Source organism: Scleropages formosus, chromosome 15, assembly GCF_900964775.1.
Source record: "Scleropages formosus chromosome 15, fSclFor1.1, whole genome shotgun sequence".
In the NCBI taxonomy this organism is placed as follows: Eukaryota; Metazoa; Chordata; class Actinopteri; order Osteoglossiformes; family Osteoglossidae; genus Scleropages; species Scleropages formosus.
In genome coordinates, this window is record NC_041820.1 from 1627414 (window position 1) to 1642016 (window position 14603).

The window sequence follows — 14603 nt, forward strand, 5'->3', positions numbered from 1 at the left end:
ACCAAGAACATTTAAATTTTCCACCTGATTTTCACATTGAATACCCGGTGAAAGTGAAAATAGTCCAAAAAAACACTTTAATACATCATTTTAGACCTGAGCAAGATAAGAGACTGGGCTGGAGGAGTAATTTCAGGGCTTCACCTACTGACGATGCTTAACTGCAAAGTATAATTCAAAAAGCAGACTAACAATAAGCTGCTTTTGCCGTCAACTCATTGTGTTGCTTGTTAATAATCTATTACTGCTAACAACCTATTAGTCTATTGGTAATGCCTTGTTTTCATGCTGCAATAAAAAAGTGCATTAAAAATGTAAACATTTTGATATTTCTGTGTGTCACTGTGAAAAGGTTTAACGTACAATATTCTCCAAGAGACGTTAGTGAGTTTACAAATAGTTCGGAAACAAACAGAAGCAAAAAGGTCAGGATGAGCACACAACTCTTGAGTTTTTCCACAGCAGCACCATTGAGGTGGTATATAGTTATTTATTATTAATGACCAGACAGAAAGTGCAGATGCCAGATCAAATCCACATTTCTGCTGCACTTTTGTTTGGTGTATTTTTTACTACACCTCAGATTTCTTCTACATGAATAAAACAGCATAAAATGAGCGTTGTTGAAAACAGGTTCTCACTGGCACTCAACTGCAGGACAAAATGACAAAGGATCTCACAATGTGTACATCCCTCTCTCACACACATTTCCTTGTGTTTGTCTCACACACATTAACAAAATTGACTTTACAACTGTGCTGGGCTGCATGTAAAGCCCACCTGCTTCACAAATGTATTCCGCAACTTTATTCAGGCAAATGCTAAATTTGAAATATAAATCAGCCTTTTTTTTGAGCATTTATAAAAATAAAGCAGCAAATGAAGGTTAAAAAACTGGGGTTTAGTAAATAAATTGGATGTGACTTCAGCCAACAGCCAATGACCTCACTGAGGACAGAGGTTGGGGGTCATGTTTAAACACTGATTTTCTCAGCCTTGTTGATTGAGTGAAAAACAACAGCACCGGTCAGCACTCCAGCTGACACAGATAAAGTGAACACTTAGGAAGTGGTGTGATACAGTGTGTGGTCACAGTAACTGGGCTGAGAACCTGCTGCCGATGCCCTGCCTAGGAGTCGGAAAGAAAGGGACCAGGACAGGAGATCGGTTGTGTGGACTTTACAGACCAGTACAGAGGTGTGTGCATGCACGCACACTGTGGATAATGATTTCCAGAAGTATGGCATTCATGCATTCCTTCCTCCTTCAAAGAAGAGGTCCGGTGCAGTGGGGGATGGGATCGAACCTCACGGCAGTGAGGAGACCCTGACGAAGCACTTGGCGCTGCGGCTGAGAACGGTCGCCTCTCTGCCCCGCCAGCTCTGCAGTACTGTCCGCTGGTCCAGCTTGTTGAGACGCTGGGAACAGAGGCGAAGGTCTCGCACAGAGCAGGACAGGCTGTCCATGTCCACGCCGTCCCAGGGCCCGCCCACCGCACACCCTGAGAGAAAGCGAGCGAGCGAGAGACACAGCGGGAGATAAGACGCACTGTGCACCGAGAAGGAGGTTGGTGTGTCTGTGCCAAGAAAGCTGGGGAAAAGGACTCACCCTGCAGGTTGAGGAGGGTCAGAGGTCGCCGTGTCTCCTGCAAGGCTGCCACAAGGGATCCCAGTCCAGCCGTCGTCACACCAGGGTTCCCTGACAAGTCCAGGGAGGTCAGAGAACGGCTGAGGACCAGGCACCTGGTCACATAGAAATGGGGGAGCATGGGGTCAAAACCCAGGAAGGTGTGCACACACACGAATGCATGCAAACACACATGCACGCACACATCTGAAAACACAGAGTGCAACCGAGGACCAGAGACACACCTGGACAAGCAGGAGATGTCACTGTCTGTCAGTCCATTGGCAGCAAAGCTGAGGTGTGTCACGGAGCAGTCCTCCTGCAAGAGAATGAGATGCTGCAGCCCAGACCTGTTCGCCCCAAACTGGGGGGAGAAGAGCTTTACTTTGTCTACTTAGCCCTTATTTCCACAGAGGGCTGTGTGTCAGTGAGTTCAGTCCAGGGGTCAGAGGTCATGTGTCTTTCCATATGACTCACATATAACAAAAGAAGTTTACATGTCACACATTTAGTACATCATCTGTCACTGACTCCCATGCGGTCGCCACACACACACACACACACACACACACACACACACACACACACACACAGCCCCGCCCCCAGGGCTGCACCCCACTCCAGTCAAAGCAACACTTACCTGCAGCTATAAAGTGTATTAATAAAAAGGTTAAAGACTCGGGGGAGTCATTCCATCGGCTACCTGAGACAGGTGCATACTGAGGTGGTCCACGCCCAGGGGGTCACCCGGCCTGCTCAACACGGCAGACAGGTAGAGGTGAGTGAGGCACTGCAGCGGGAGGCTCTTCAGCACCAGCTCCAGGCCTGTGGAGCCCAGTGGATTGTGGGACAGGCAGACAGACCTCAGGTGCCCTGTGGCTGGACAGAGAGGGACAAAAGGAGGACGTCGAGTCAAAAGGCTGCAGACGAGCATCATGTAAAAGGACGGTGTGCCGAGCACAGACAGGAACCTGGGGGGCGGTGGTGTCACAGCTGGTCGACATGTGAAGAGTTGTGGTGGAAAAGAAGTTCCACCTCTGCTCCTCTCCTCACACCCTTGTTATTCTATTTGCACAGTGACACACATGCAGAGGACTAAATGGGTTGGTGGTCAGAGAAAATGTTCCATAAGTTGGCCTGGGGGGTAAGGGGGGTGTACACCCACACAGCATGCTGGGCCCTCACCTGAGAGGGCGCTGGCCAGCAGGAGTCGGTGCTGCTGCAGGAAGCGGCCGGAGAGACCACACGCCTGCAGGGACAGTGAGCTCAGCAGGGGGCAGCAGGACAGCAGGGAGGACAGGGGCTGCGACAGCGAGTCGCCCAGGGGGTTCGCACTCAGGTCCAGCTCCTCCAGACACTGCGAGAAACAGGGCAGATGTGGGACACAGGGACACAGCGACACACACACACACACACACACACACACACACACACACACACACACACACACACAACCCTGTCTCTGACACACTCAGACATGGGCCAGCAGGTGGCGCAGCAGTTAGTGCTGCCATTTTTGGACTTTTGGACACAGGTTCAAACCCTAACCCTAAGTGAAGATACTTACCCTGAACTGATACACCAACTGATACCCTGCTATATAAATAGGTAAACCGGTGTATGAAGCTGAACTATGACAATTTGGAGAAAAGTATCAGATCAATCAATGTAAACATGAACATTATAACAAATGTAAATATGCACATGTGCTCTTTGGAATGCAGCACAAGAATCGCAAACCTCACTGTACAAAAGGACACTGGCTGCTGGAAAAAGTGGAACAAACACCCTCGACACACACAAACGAAGTCCTGACCGCTGCGAATTGCAGTAAACGCACGCACACACACACACACACGCACACACACACACACACACTTTTGTTTACTGTCAGCCCAACACATCGTGGGCCTGTTAATTCATAAACGGTGCCTTGTGAAGTAAGTGCTGCAACTGACATTCCAGAGCAGAATTCACCCAGTAACAAATATCGAGAGGGTATGCTGAACGACAGATCATGGTTTCATGGGTCTGTAAAAATGACTGACACCCCTAAACACCAGAGTCGTGGCATGAAATTAAAGCAAGTGGTGCGAATCACACACTTACTGGAAATGCTGACTGACCCAGATCCTCCAGTTTTGCGGCAGCCTTCTTAAGCCCCTCCCCTGTGATGCAATTGGCTGACACATCTAGAAGGCGGAGCCTAGGCATGGTGCTCACTGCAGAGATGAGCTCAGGCATGAGGTCATCACGGAGGCGGTTTCCAGAGAGGCGGAGCTCCGTCAGCCCTGGCTGCAGCTTGAGGGCGCGCAGCAGTGAGCGGAGGCCAGCGGGGGGCAGGCTGAGCCCACACACCGACACCGAGGGGCTGCCGTCCTGGGCCTCACACAGCCTGGACACCAGCCTGTTCTCAGCTGGACATCACGTGGAAGGAGCGGAGACAGAGGATTCAAGTTAACGGTGTGGACAGCTAGACAGATGGACAGAAGGATGCAACGAAACCTGCTGTCCACTTGTGCAACAGCTCCTTGGGTTCCAAACGATGGATTACGATTTTTCAGCGATACTCACATTTGCGAACTAATTTTTACTCGAGTTCACCCCTTTCTATACATTTACTGAAATGTGTGTAGCGGTGTGAGCGTGACCCATGTTTACCCTCCAAGACAAGATGGCAATAAAGGGCACCCAAACAGGAACGTGAGAGCACGAATTCAACTCACTTCCACAGTGTTTACAGCTCTTCCTGACGGTCGGCGACTAATGGCGTGGTGATGAACACTGGACACGTTCATCGAACAAAAAGTGGCACCAAACAGTTGTTTGTGGAAGCTACGTGTTATTTTCAGGCAATTTAAATTTGTTTTCATCTTATGTAGTCCAAACTTAATTGTTCAGAGTAAGTTAACAGGTTATTTATTTATTAGAGCTCCATCCAAGACATTTACAGACCTTTACCTATAAACAGAAGGTATAACTTTTGGACAATTGACTTTGCAAACAGAAATTAACGGCCCTCCAGTTCGTAAGCTGACAAGTCAGCGTTGATGCCACTCACCCACAGAGAGACTCTGACAGGCTTTCCTGTAGCGTTCAGGCAGTGGAGGGAGGTCCCAGGAGGTCACCTCAGCCAGGACCTGAGGGCACAGAATACTCCAGAATGACCCCGAAATCATCGCTACCCCGTTAAGAGTTACCCCCATCAACGTTACCGTGTCCGATCGGTACCACCGTTAGTTACCCTTGTCTATTAATCACCCCCATTGGAGTTACTCCCATATTATCTGTACCCTGTTAGTTACCCTCAAACACTGTCACCCAGTTAGAGAGACTCAATAATTGTTACCCCATTATCGGTAGGCACTGTTTAAAGGAGCCCGTTACAGTTGATCCCAGTCATCATCACACGCTATTGGGATTACCCCCATCATTAATTCCCCCTGTTAGTTAGCCCTCTCAGAGTTACTCAGAGTTGCTCTCAAAACCCACTAAACAATTATTTGGAGAAACATTTCCATAGCAAGTGCTTCTAGAGCAACTGTAATACTTCACTGTTTTTCCACATGATCTGCATCACTCATTATGCAATCGCTAACCTCCTCATTGGTCTGCAGGACAGCCAGCAGCAGGTCATGGGGGGAGAGCAGAGCGCCCTCCTTCTGCAGGGAGAGGCGAGGCAGGAGGCCACAGGCCTGGTAGTAGCGCTGGGCAGCCTGCTCACAGAGCCAGGAGACGGTGCAGGAGTCGGCTTCACTGGATCGGGCACAGAGCGAGCGTCATTCTAGCAACATTTGACCGATTCACACACAAACCAACTGACCACAGAGTGAGCATGACACTGTGTGTGTGTGTATTTTATTTATTTATTTATTTATTTATATATATATATATATATATATATATATATATATATATATATATATATATATATATATATATATATATATATATATATATATAGACACACACTCAAACGATTCACATTTCATTTTCAGTCATTACTTCACAACCAAATTCACAGCTTATCAAGACCTCAGAAGAGGAACAAACAGTGAGCACACACACGCACACACACTCTCACCAGGACCAAAAGGGTGTAAACCAGATTTTGCAGAGAAGTCAAGAGCAGGAACGCCACACAGCTGAATATTCATAACATTAAAAAACTACACAGATGGCCAAGACCATCCATTTCTGAGGAAAGTGAAACACCACACTGTACCACACTTTGAGATGTGGTGGTGCCTAGCAACGGTTGCTGTGTCAAACCTAAGTCCTGCTAGAAAATTCTGCTTAGCGGGATGTTAACATAAACACTACGGCCTGGACACACAGAAAACTTACAACTCCAAGCAGATGCCGCCACTTTAATGGAGAAACCGGAGCGACAATACTGCCCCCTGATGGCTGGAAGTGAAACTGCACAAGGCACTTGGCACCAGCACACGGACTGACCTGTGCGGAACAGGAATTAGGAAGACGTTGTCTTGAACTCGGACCCTCATCCTGATTGGAGCCGGTATGGCGGTGGATGCGCTCGCCGTTGGACCCTGAGGCTATGAAAGATGATAAAGTACAAAAGTTTACTTCCTTTAAACAGCTGTTCCCCATGGCCTTCTGCCGACTTCGTACCACGTGAAAGGAGCGGGAACATGTCGGCGACAGCCTGCCTGGACTGCGCTCGATGGGGGCTCCTCCTCCGCAGGGCTCTGCGAGCAGCCCACCTCCCTCCTGCCCAGCAGTACCATCCCAGACAGCTGGGTCATCTTCACCTGCCGGGACTTTTGGCTGCCCTTTTCGAGAGAGCGCCCCCCAGTGGGCACGGAGGAGCCTACAGAAGGTAGGAGGAGGAAGACTAAAAATTAAACTGGTGTTGATAACAGAAATTCCAACTGTGGCCACAGTTCCTAGCAGGTGAAGAAGGTGTACAGCCAGCATGTAACCAAACATAGAACCTGCGCCATCACCCACCTCTGGCAGAGGAGTGCGAGGAAGCCGCGCGGTGACCCTCACTTCTCACCGATGACGCTGAACTCTTCTCCCGTCTCCTGTCATGTTCCACACTTACCCTCCGCCTCTTTTTGGGCTGCACTTCACCCAGGTCGTCCTCCAGCCAGTCGTCTTCCAGATACTCATCCTCCGGCACCAGGGCCGACCTGCTATTGGCTGACACTGCCGGTGTGCTAGTAAACTCTGGCTCTGATAGGTCCTGAGTGAGGAGGCGGGACTTAGCGCTGCCCAAGCTGCGAATTGTCCTCTGGTAGTCCTCAGACCCACACACAGGAGGCGGAGCAGCCTGATGGAAGGCTGTAGCACAGGGATCCTGGGTCGGAACAGGGGCCGGGGGAGAGGGGGGTTGTGGGAATCGAAGGCGGGGCCGGACGGGGCGTAAAGGGCTGATGGGGTCATCGGAGTCGCTCTGGTCTGAGGAACTGCTGTCCTGATGGGGTGAGGCATTGAGGAAAGATGGTAGAGACGTGTCAAATGTCCCCACTTAACAGTGTTGTTTTTAAAAGAGTCCAAGAGTGAGAGAACAAGAGAGTTACCCCAAAGAGAACTGCCTCCTCGGTCCCTCGCTGCCGATGACCCCTGCCAACGGGGCGCCTCTGTGAGGGACTCGACAATACGCTCTTCATCATCGTGCTCTTGTTCTGCTGTAGGCCTCGATCCAAGGAGCAGCGCTCCCCAGTGGAGACCAGTGGCTCTGAATTCTCTGCATCGAAAAGTTGGCTGTCCTGCAGCGAGTCAAAGGGCTTCGTAGCCGGCAGAGCAGCAAAGCCTGGGGGCAGGAAAGAGACTGAGACCCCCCCCCAGAGGCACAGAACCCCCCCCAAGAGGAATAACACAGTCTTTGATAACAATGCTCTTTGAGTTCCACGGCAGAATGCACGTCGGTAACACTCTTCTGTGTTCCGAGAGAGAGCGCAGTCATGACTCCACCCCTTACCAGTGCAGGAAGCGGCCTTCTTCAACAGTCTCTCAGTCTGAGCGCTCTCCTGCTGCGTCTCCTGGTCCAGCTCCCGGTTGTACATCCTGAGCCAGGAGCGCAGGCAGTCGAGGGGCATCTCTCCCTGCAGGGACAGTGGACAGCGACACGTGTGCGGTGAGTGACCATGAGCGCCGACGGTCAGCAAACACAGTCGTCGCAGTTCGAACGACTGACCTTAGAATTCCTGAGCGTGACAGAAGCGCCCCTCTCCACCAGGAGCCGCGCCACCTGGAAGTGCCCGCAGCTGAGGGCATCATGCAGGGGGGTGACGCCCTCACACAGGGGACCCCCTGGGTCGTTGATGTTCGCCCCGCGGTCCAGCAGCAGGGCTACAATTTCTAAATGGGGGAGGACATTTCAGTTATCCTCAGGTTAGAGATCAGATGCAATGCTTGGCCTCAACCCCCTGAGAGGAGCCTGAGCGGCGACACAACCTGCTGTGGTCACTCATGCCACACTCACCGTGGTGTCCGTGGTTACAGGCCTCATGGAGTGGAGTCCAGCCACAGTAATCCCTGGGGTTCAACGGGTGACCCTGCAGCGCAATTACAACAGGAGGTTATCGGTGTTACTGCTTGTACCTTGTGTGCATGCGATACGTTGCCATGGCTACTGCTCTAAGTGGCTAGGTTCTGACGGACACGCTTCACGAGACTCCGCCCGAGCCTCACCTGCTCCAACAGGTACTGGACCTGTTTCACGTTGCCCTCAATGCAGGCCCGATGTAGGCACGTCTCGCCCTTCTCATTCCTCTTGTTCCACTGCACAGAGAGGGAGAGAGAGGAGCGTCATTATCGTACATCGGTGTGGACGAGCTCCGGTGGTGATGAGCGCTGAGGCTAAAGAGCTCCAATACTGTCGATCACTGCGCCGTTGCTCTTCCTCCCAAACCACTGACCCGAGCAGTCTTCCTCCGGCCCGGAACCAGCTTTTCGTACTCCTCCAGGTCTTCATCTGGGGAGGGATCGTTAGGTCAGTTTACGGTTGCGTTGCCATGGGTAACCGGTACACCCCCACACAGGTAACCCCTCCTCTCGATCATCACACACCCGAGTCGGAAAGCGGGATGTCGCTGTCCTCCAGCGGCTCGCTGTTCTCTTCCTGGTTCTCCTCCTCTACATCACTCTCGCCACCGTCGCCCCCCTGCACGGCTCCAAGTTCCTGGAGACGGGCCTCCGTAACGTCACACTGGGTGGAGCCCAACCGCCTCTGGGCCGAGAGCCACGCCTTCAGAACCCGTCGCTGGTGGACCAAGCAGCAGGGAGCAGGATGTTTAACAGGCCGGATTTGTGTTTTAAAAACAGGGTTATTAGCCCAAGGTGCATGGAACAGGCAGGAGGTCTGCGAAGCACAGCCTTGCTGTGAAAATAAGACTAGTGAAAAAAATAAAAATCAAATAAAAACACTACTAATCTCTAAATTGAGAGTAATATTTTCTCTGAATTTATCTGCAGATGTTTTTCTATGAGGGAGTCCTAGTTGATGCCACATTCCTACAGAACTCAGCAGCCCAGAAATGGTCAAGAACCTCTGCTCAGGGACATCAGCAGGGACAACAAAGACCCATGAGTTCCAGTTCAACGTATGTGTGGACATGCAGAGATGCACTGTCGGAAACCAGAGTCTCGCGTACCTGCAGAGCGAGGAGTCCAGCTGTCTCGGCACAGCGCAGAGCCGACGTGTAGCAGCCGTCCACCTCTTCTGCGGACTTCCCACCGTCTTCCATACAGGCAGCGACATTGAGCCAGGACTCGCACTCCTGTGACACAAATACACATGCAGCCGTTCAATCAAATCTCTCTCACTCACTCACACATACCCGGAACCCCCGGAGACTCCATACCTCCTTGGAGTTGCCCTCCCGCAGTGCCAGCTCCTCCCGGTAGTGCTCTACAGCTTTGTGGTACAGGCGTAGGTCGGTGTAGGTGGCAGCCAGGGACACATGGATCACAGCGAGCTCCCGGGCTGGCTTCCCCAGGGTCACCGCACTTGACAGCTGCGCGTACACACACACACACACACACACACACACACACCAAAAATAACTAAATACCAACAGAAAAGTCACATTTCTAAAACACCCAGAAATGTAACACTTGTATTGTAGACTGTTCCGGTTTCACACCCACTACCCTTAAAATATCCACTAAATAAAATTGGAAAAGAGCACTGAAATGTCCACAGGTCCCTAATTTGGCCCAACTGTGGTGAAATGGGCTCCCTCTGTCCCTCAGAGCTGCTGAATCCCCCCCAGGATTCACAGACGGTCTCAAACCAGTCACTTTTGGAACCACTTCTCTCCAGATCTCCCAACATCAACATGAATTCACACCACCCGACCCATCGTGCTCACTTGTCAGTTCTACCATGTTACTGCTGTGACTTGCACTGTTTCAGTAGTCGCATGTCTGTTTTTAAAGCTCTTTGTTGTTCATGGCCTCCTCTTTACTCCGAGTTGTACGTCACTTTGGAGATAGGCATGCGATCAGTGAACAAATTCAACTGGTTTCCTACTGAGTCGACAAGAGTAGCGGATAGCAGAGCACTCAATGAGCTCATCTACATACCTGGGAGTTGTAGGCCTCCAGCGCCTTGCTGTAGCAGCCCACCTTACAGTACAGGTCTCCCAGCTGCTCAGCCAGTCCCACCGCCTCCTGAAGGTGGCCCTCACCAAGCTCCGCCACCGCCTGCTCCAGCTGGCAGCCCCGGATCGCTGCGGACCAGATCCAGAACCAATGAGACATCACCAGCATTCAGCGCAGCGGAGCAGTATTCAGAGGGAGGAGCGAGTGTGCGTTTGTGTGTGCTCGCATGCAGGCTGCTCCCACCATGTTTCAGCGCCCTCTTCACGACCTCGCGGTCGGCCGCCTGCTGCGAACCCAGTATGAAGGCCTTCTTCAGGGAGCGCCGGGCAGCAACAAAGTCCCCCAAGGAGAGCAGCACCTGCGGGGAGACGAGCTCATGTCCTCCTAGGAGCGAGTGTGTGCGTGTGCAAGAGAGAGAAGAAACCAGGGGTCAGAGTGGTTTCCCCACCTGGCCGATGCTGCTATAGCACTCGCTCTCAGCAAACTTGTCCTTCATCTTGCGTGCACACTCCTTGGCCTGTTCGAGACAGCGCACCGCCCGCGAGTGCTGCCCGTTGCGGAAGTGGATGCTGCCCAGGTTGAAGTTGGCGCGATACAGGTCCTCCACCAGGTGGTTCCTCCTGCAGGCCAGGGGGGAGATGGAGAGAGGAGTAGGAAGCGATCAGGCTGGTTGTGGAAGAGAAACGAGGAAGCAGGAGGAAAAGACAAAGGAGAGGCGGGACACGCAAGGGACACACACTCTGCGATGAAGATGCTTCTCCGGATGAAGTCGCTGCAGCGCTGTGGCTCTTTCAAGCCGTCGCACACAAAGCCCAAGTTGAGGAAGAGGCGCGCCCGCATTTCGCTGAGCTCCCGGGCCGGCACCGCACCTGGGGGCGGGGGAGTCGAGAGAAGCACATTGAGATGGAACCCAGACACAGTCCTTCTGCACAGCCAGAACCCACAGCGAGCGTTATGTAGCTGTGACCTCCCACCCCCCCCAAAGTGCTGCCAGTCACACAGCTTTCGTAGCTGGAATCAGCCAACACGTGGGCAACACAACCGCACAGCAGCATAGTTCCACCACCCAGGGCTCCTTCACCCCGAACACACCTTCCAGACGTTCGTCCACGATGGCCAGGCTCTTCTTGAAGGCGTTCTCCGCCTGCCGCAGGCTCTCCTGCGATTGGTCCGACTCGTAGCGGAAGAGGAAGGTGCGGCCAATGGTGGCCAGGGCCCTCTGCTCTTCGGCGGCGTCTCCGACCGAGCGGGCCAGGTCCAGGTGGCGCTGCTGGTACTGGAGGGCGGAGAAAAACCGGTTCGGCTCTGGATGTGGCACATCGTCCACCTACCGAGGTGGTCGCTGCGATTTGGGGGTCTGGGTTTAACCGACTCGTTAATAACGTTCACCGGCTGAAGGTCCACCTGAAGCGATGAGCCTCTCAGCTGCAAGTCACTTTGGGGTCCCCAGGGGGCGCCCCACTCACCTTGAGAGCCGCCTCGATGTTGCCGAGCTCCGCGTAGCATTCCCCGATCTTCCGATTGGCCACGGCGCTGCCGATCACATCGCGTAGCACCTCTGACAGGGCCAGCTCTTGCCGATGCTCCTCAATGGCAGCCTCATAATCACCTGGAAAGGGGAAACCAATCCATCAGGGAACGACCTGAAGATGTGAAAATGTGTAAAAACAAAAAAGCGAGAACTGAAATGGACGGTGCAAGGATGCGGTGAACGGTGGAAGCGCCCCCCCCCCCGCAGCACACGGTCCCCGGGCTGAGCGCTCACCGCTGCGGGCCAGAACCTCTCCCAGCTGGTTGCACAGACTTGCTTCTTCCTTCAGGTTGCTGCTGCTCTGCGCCTTCAACTTGGCTTTCTGCAGCTCTGCAGGGAGCAACACAGTGAAACATGAGTGATATATCGGTGAAGGAGCGGAAGACGAGGCAGCGAAACTGCGGCAGCCACATAACGAGGGAAGGGCGGCCCAGCAAACAGCGCTGCTGTCTCACAGCGTCTGAGAGGATGTGGGTTCGATCCCCACTCAGTTTGTGTGGAGTTTGCATGTTCTCCCCGTGTCTGCATGGGTTTCCTCCCACAGTCCAAAGACATGCTGTTCATGTTCCCCCATAGCATGTGTGAGTGACAGAGAGTGAGTGTGTTCCACTGATGTATGGATGAGTGATCCAATGTAAGTGGTGCATCTAGCAGTGTAAGTCTTTGAGTGCTCTGGTTTCCTCCCACACTCCAAAGACATGCTGTTCAGGTTCACCCACCATAGACTATGTGTGAGTGACTGAGAAAGTGTGTGTGTCTAGCAGTGTAAGTCACTGTGGTGAATGAGGTGTGTGGGTTGATAACTACATAGAGTTTGTTGGAAATCGCTTAGTTTGGAGAAAGTGTCTGATAAATAAATGGAAATCATGTAAGGAGACGAGCAACAGCACCAAGTGACTCTGTCTCCTTTCCATCTCGCTCTCACACTAAGCGAAATGTACAAAAACAATATCGAGTAACGATAAAGCCGTTCTGCTGAGGCCCAGTTCGAGTTCCCGGTTCCAAGAACTTCCACTCACGCTTCATCTCCCTCCAGCACGGGTTCATTGTGAATGATCCGATCGGCGTCCAAAACCGCGCGAACTCGACTCTTTCGCTGCAGTCGATGGGAAATCCGCAGCCTCCGCTGAAGCCCCGATGTTTTCACTCGTCCGGACCGCAGTTCTCCGTCATCGCGACTCGAACCGGAGACCCTGAAAAGCGCTCCTTCCAAACCGCGGTTCCTCCATCTTCCTTACAATAATACCGCGCAAAATCGTCAGCAACGCAACTCCACCAATGGCCTAAGGGAGGCGGCTTTCAAAGCTTTTCATTGGATGCTGTCAACGCTTGCGGTTTTTCATTGGCTACTGTTATCACGTGCCCTTAAGGAAGTATAATTGACAATACCGCGCCAGAATGTCCCCTTGCCGTTCCACCAATGCGCGGTTGCAGCGATTTGAGGATTGTTTTCATTGGCTGTCGTGATTATGACGTAGTAGAAAGTTTACTTTGCGACAATGTGGCACCGAATGTAGAAGTAATAGTGTCATATAATTAACATTATATTATTAGCTAAATATTACACAAATAAGTGTAAATTTCTTAGTTCAAAGCCTTTCTTTCCCCTGTTCATAAAAGAATCGAACCATTTAAATCACAAGCTGCAAGAGCTGTGCTTCTGTTGACATCTTACCCTATTTATGATGTTTTTATTTTTCTTTATTTTCTGTATAAATATTTCTTTATTAATTTACGTGCTCACTTACTTACTTACTTATTTATATATTAACTTTCATTTTGTTATATTCCCTCTGGCATTTTTTGTTCTAATATCTGGATCTGGTTCCTTGTCCTGTTCAGGATCCTAACTTTTATAATGGCTGTTTTTTTGTAAATAAAGTTTTAAAAAGTCCCACGGAACTGAACAATAACAAATGCCTGCGATGTGTTGACTTCTCTCCTGCTGAGCACTCTTGTTTGTCAAATGTGCCAATTTTGTGCAATCCCTTCCTGCGCAGCACTTAGAGACAGGACATGAATTACTTTGCGATTTGTTTTTCAAATACAATTCCCAATCATGCAGCTTTTGTCGTACTGTACAAATAATAAAGTCGCATATACCTCTATATCTCTACATCATTTTATCCAGGAGGGAAAAAGTAATTTGGGAACCAGTTGTGTTGTGTAGTTAACTAAAATACACTATACCCATACAGAAAATTTAATAATTATTGTAATTGTTAACAGGGGGTGCGGTAGCCCAGTGGGTTGGACCATGGTCCTGCTCTCCAGTGGGTCTGGGGTTCGAGTCCCGCTTGGGGTGCCTGGCGACGGACTGGCGTCCCGTCCTGGGTGTGTCCCCTCCCCCTCCGGCCTTACGCCCTGTGTTACCGGGTTGGCTCCGGTTCCCCGTGACCCCGTATGGGACAAGCGGTTCCGAAAATGTGCGTGTGTGTGTAATTGTTAACATGTCAAAAAGCAGAACTTCACAGGACCCTGGGAGCTGCGTTTTTATTTGCCGTGCCACCGGACACACACTGGGCCAAATCAGGTTCTGCAGGTGCGTGTCAGCCTGAGCATCCAGCCCGACGCAATAGATTAACATGTAAATCCCCGATGCCTCTTGCTCACCCTGCGTCGCGTTGTGAACAAGTTCTGAAGAATCCATCGGTGGAACTGGTTCCATTTATTCTTGAGTTTCCAGTCTGACAAACAGACTCCTTGAGGCTTGAAAGCTCCCTGACTCAGACAATGCTAAAGAAAGGGCTTGTCACTGTCTGCTGTATATTTTTAGTTCACAACAACAGCAGGGTTCCATGAATGAAAGGGTGACACCATCTATGATGTCCTCAAAAACTGACATATGAAACACTGTATAGTTTAGAGT

The 14603-nt window shown here is 51.3% G+C and overlaps 1 protein-coding gene across 1 annotated transcript; it reads right to left on the bottom strand.

Annotated features, from left to right (window-relative positions):
* Positions 1-60: 60 nt before the first annotated feature.
* On the bottom strand, positions 61-12972 carry tonsl (tonsoku-like, DNA repair protein). Its single transcript, XM_018730546.2, has 28 exons — positions 12754-12972; positions 11969-12064; positions 11670-11812; positions 11296-11479; positions 10943-11072; positions 10652-10823; positions 10447-10561; positions 10186-10331; positions 9462-9614; positions 9252-9377; positions 8668-8860; positions 8517-8572; positions 8290-8379; positions 8081-8153; positions 7793-7956; positions 7577-7700; positions 7176-7408; positions 6601-7069; positions 6300-6460; positions 6085-6185; positions 5226-5382; positions 4688-4766; positions 3736-4043; positions 2812-2983; positions 2330-2505; positions 1872-1945; positions 1609-1742; positions 61-1501 (listed from the first exon to the last, which is right to left on the bottom strand). The coding sequence occupies exons 1-28, from the start codon at positions 12779-12781 to the stop codon at positions 1308-1310; spliced, it is 4251 nt and encodes a 1416-aa protein (XP_018586062.1). The 5' UTR covers positions 12782-12972; the 3' UTR covers positions 61-1307.
* Positions 12973-14603: the final 1631 nt, after the last annotated feature.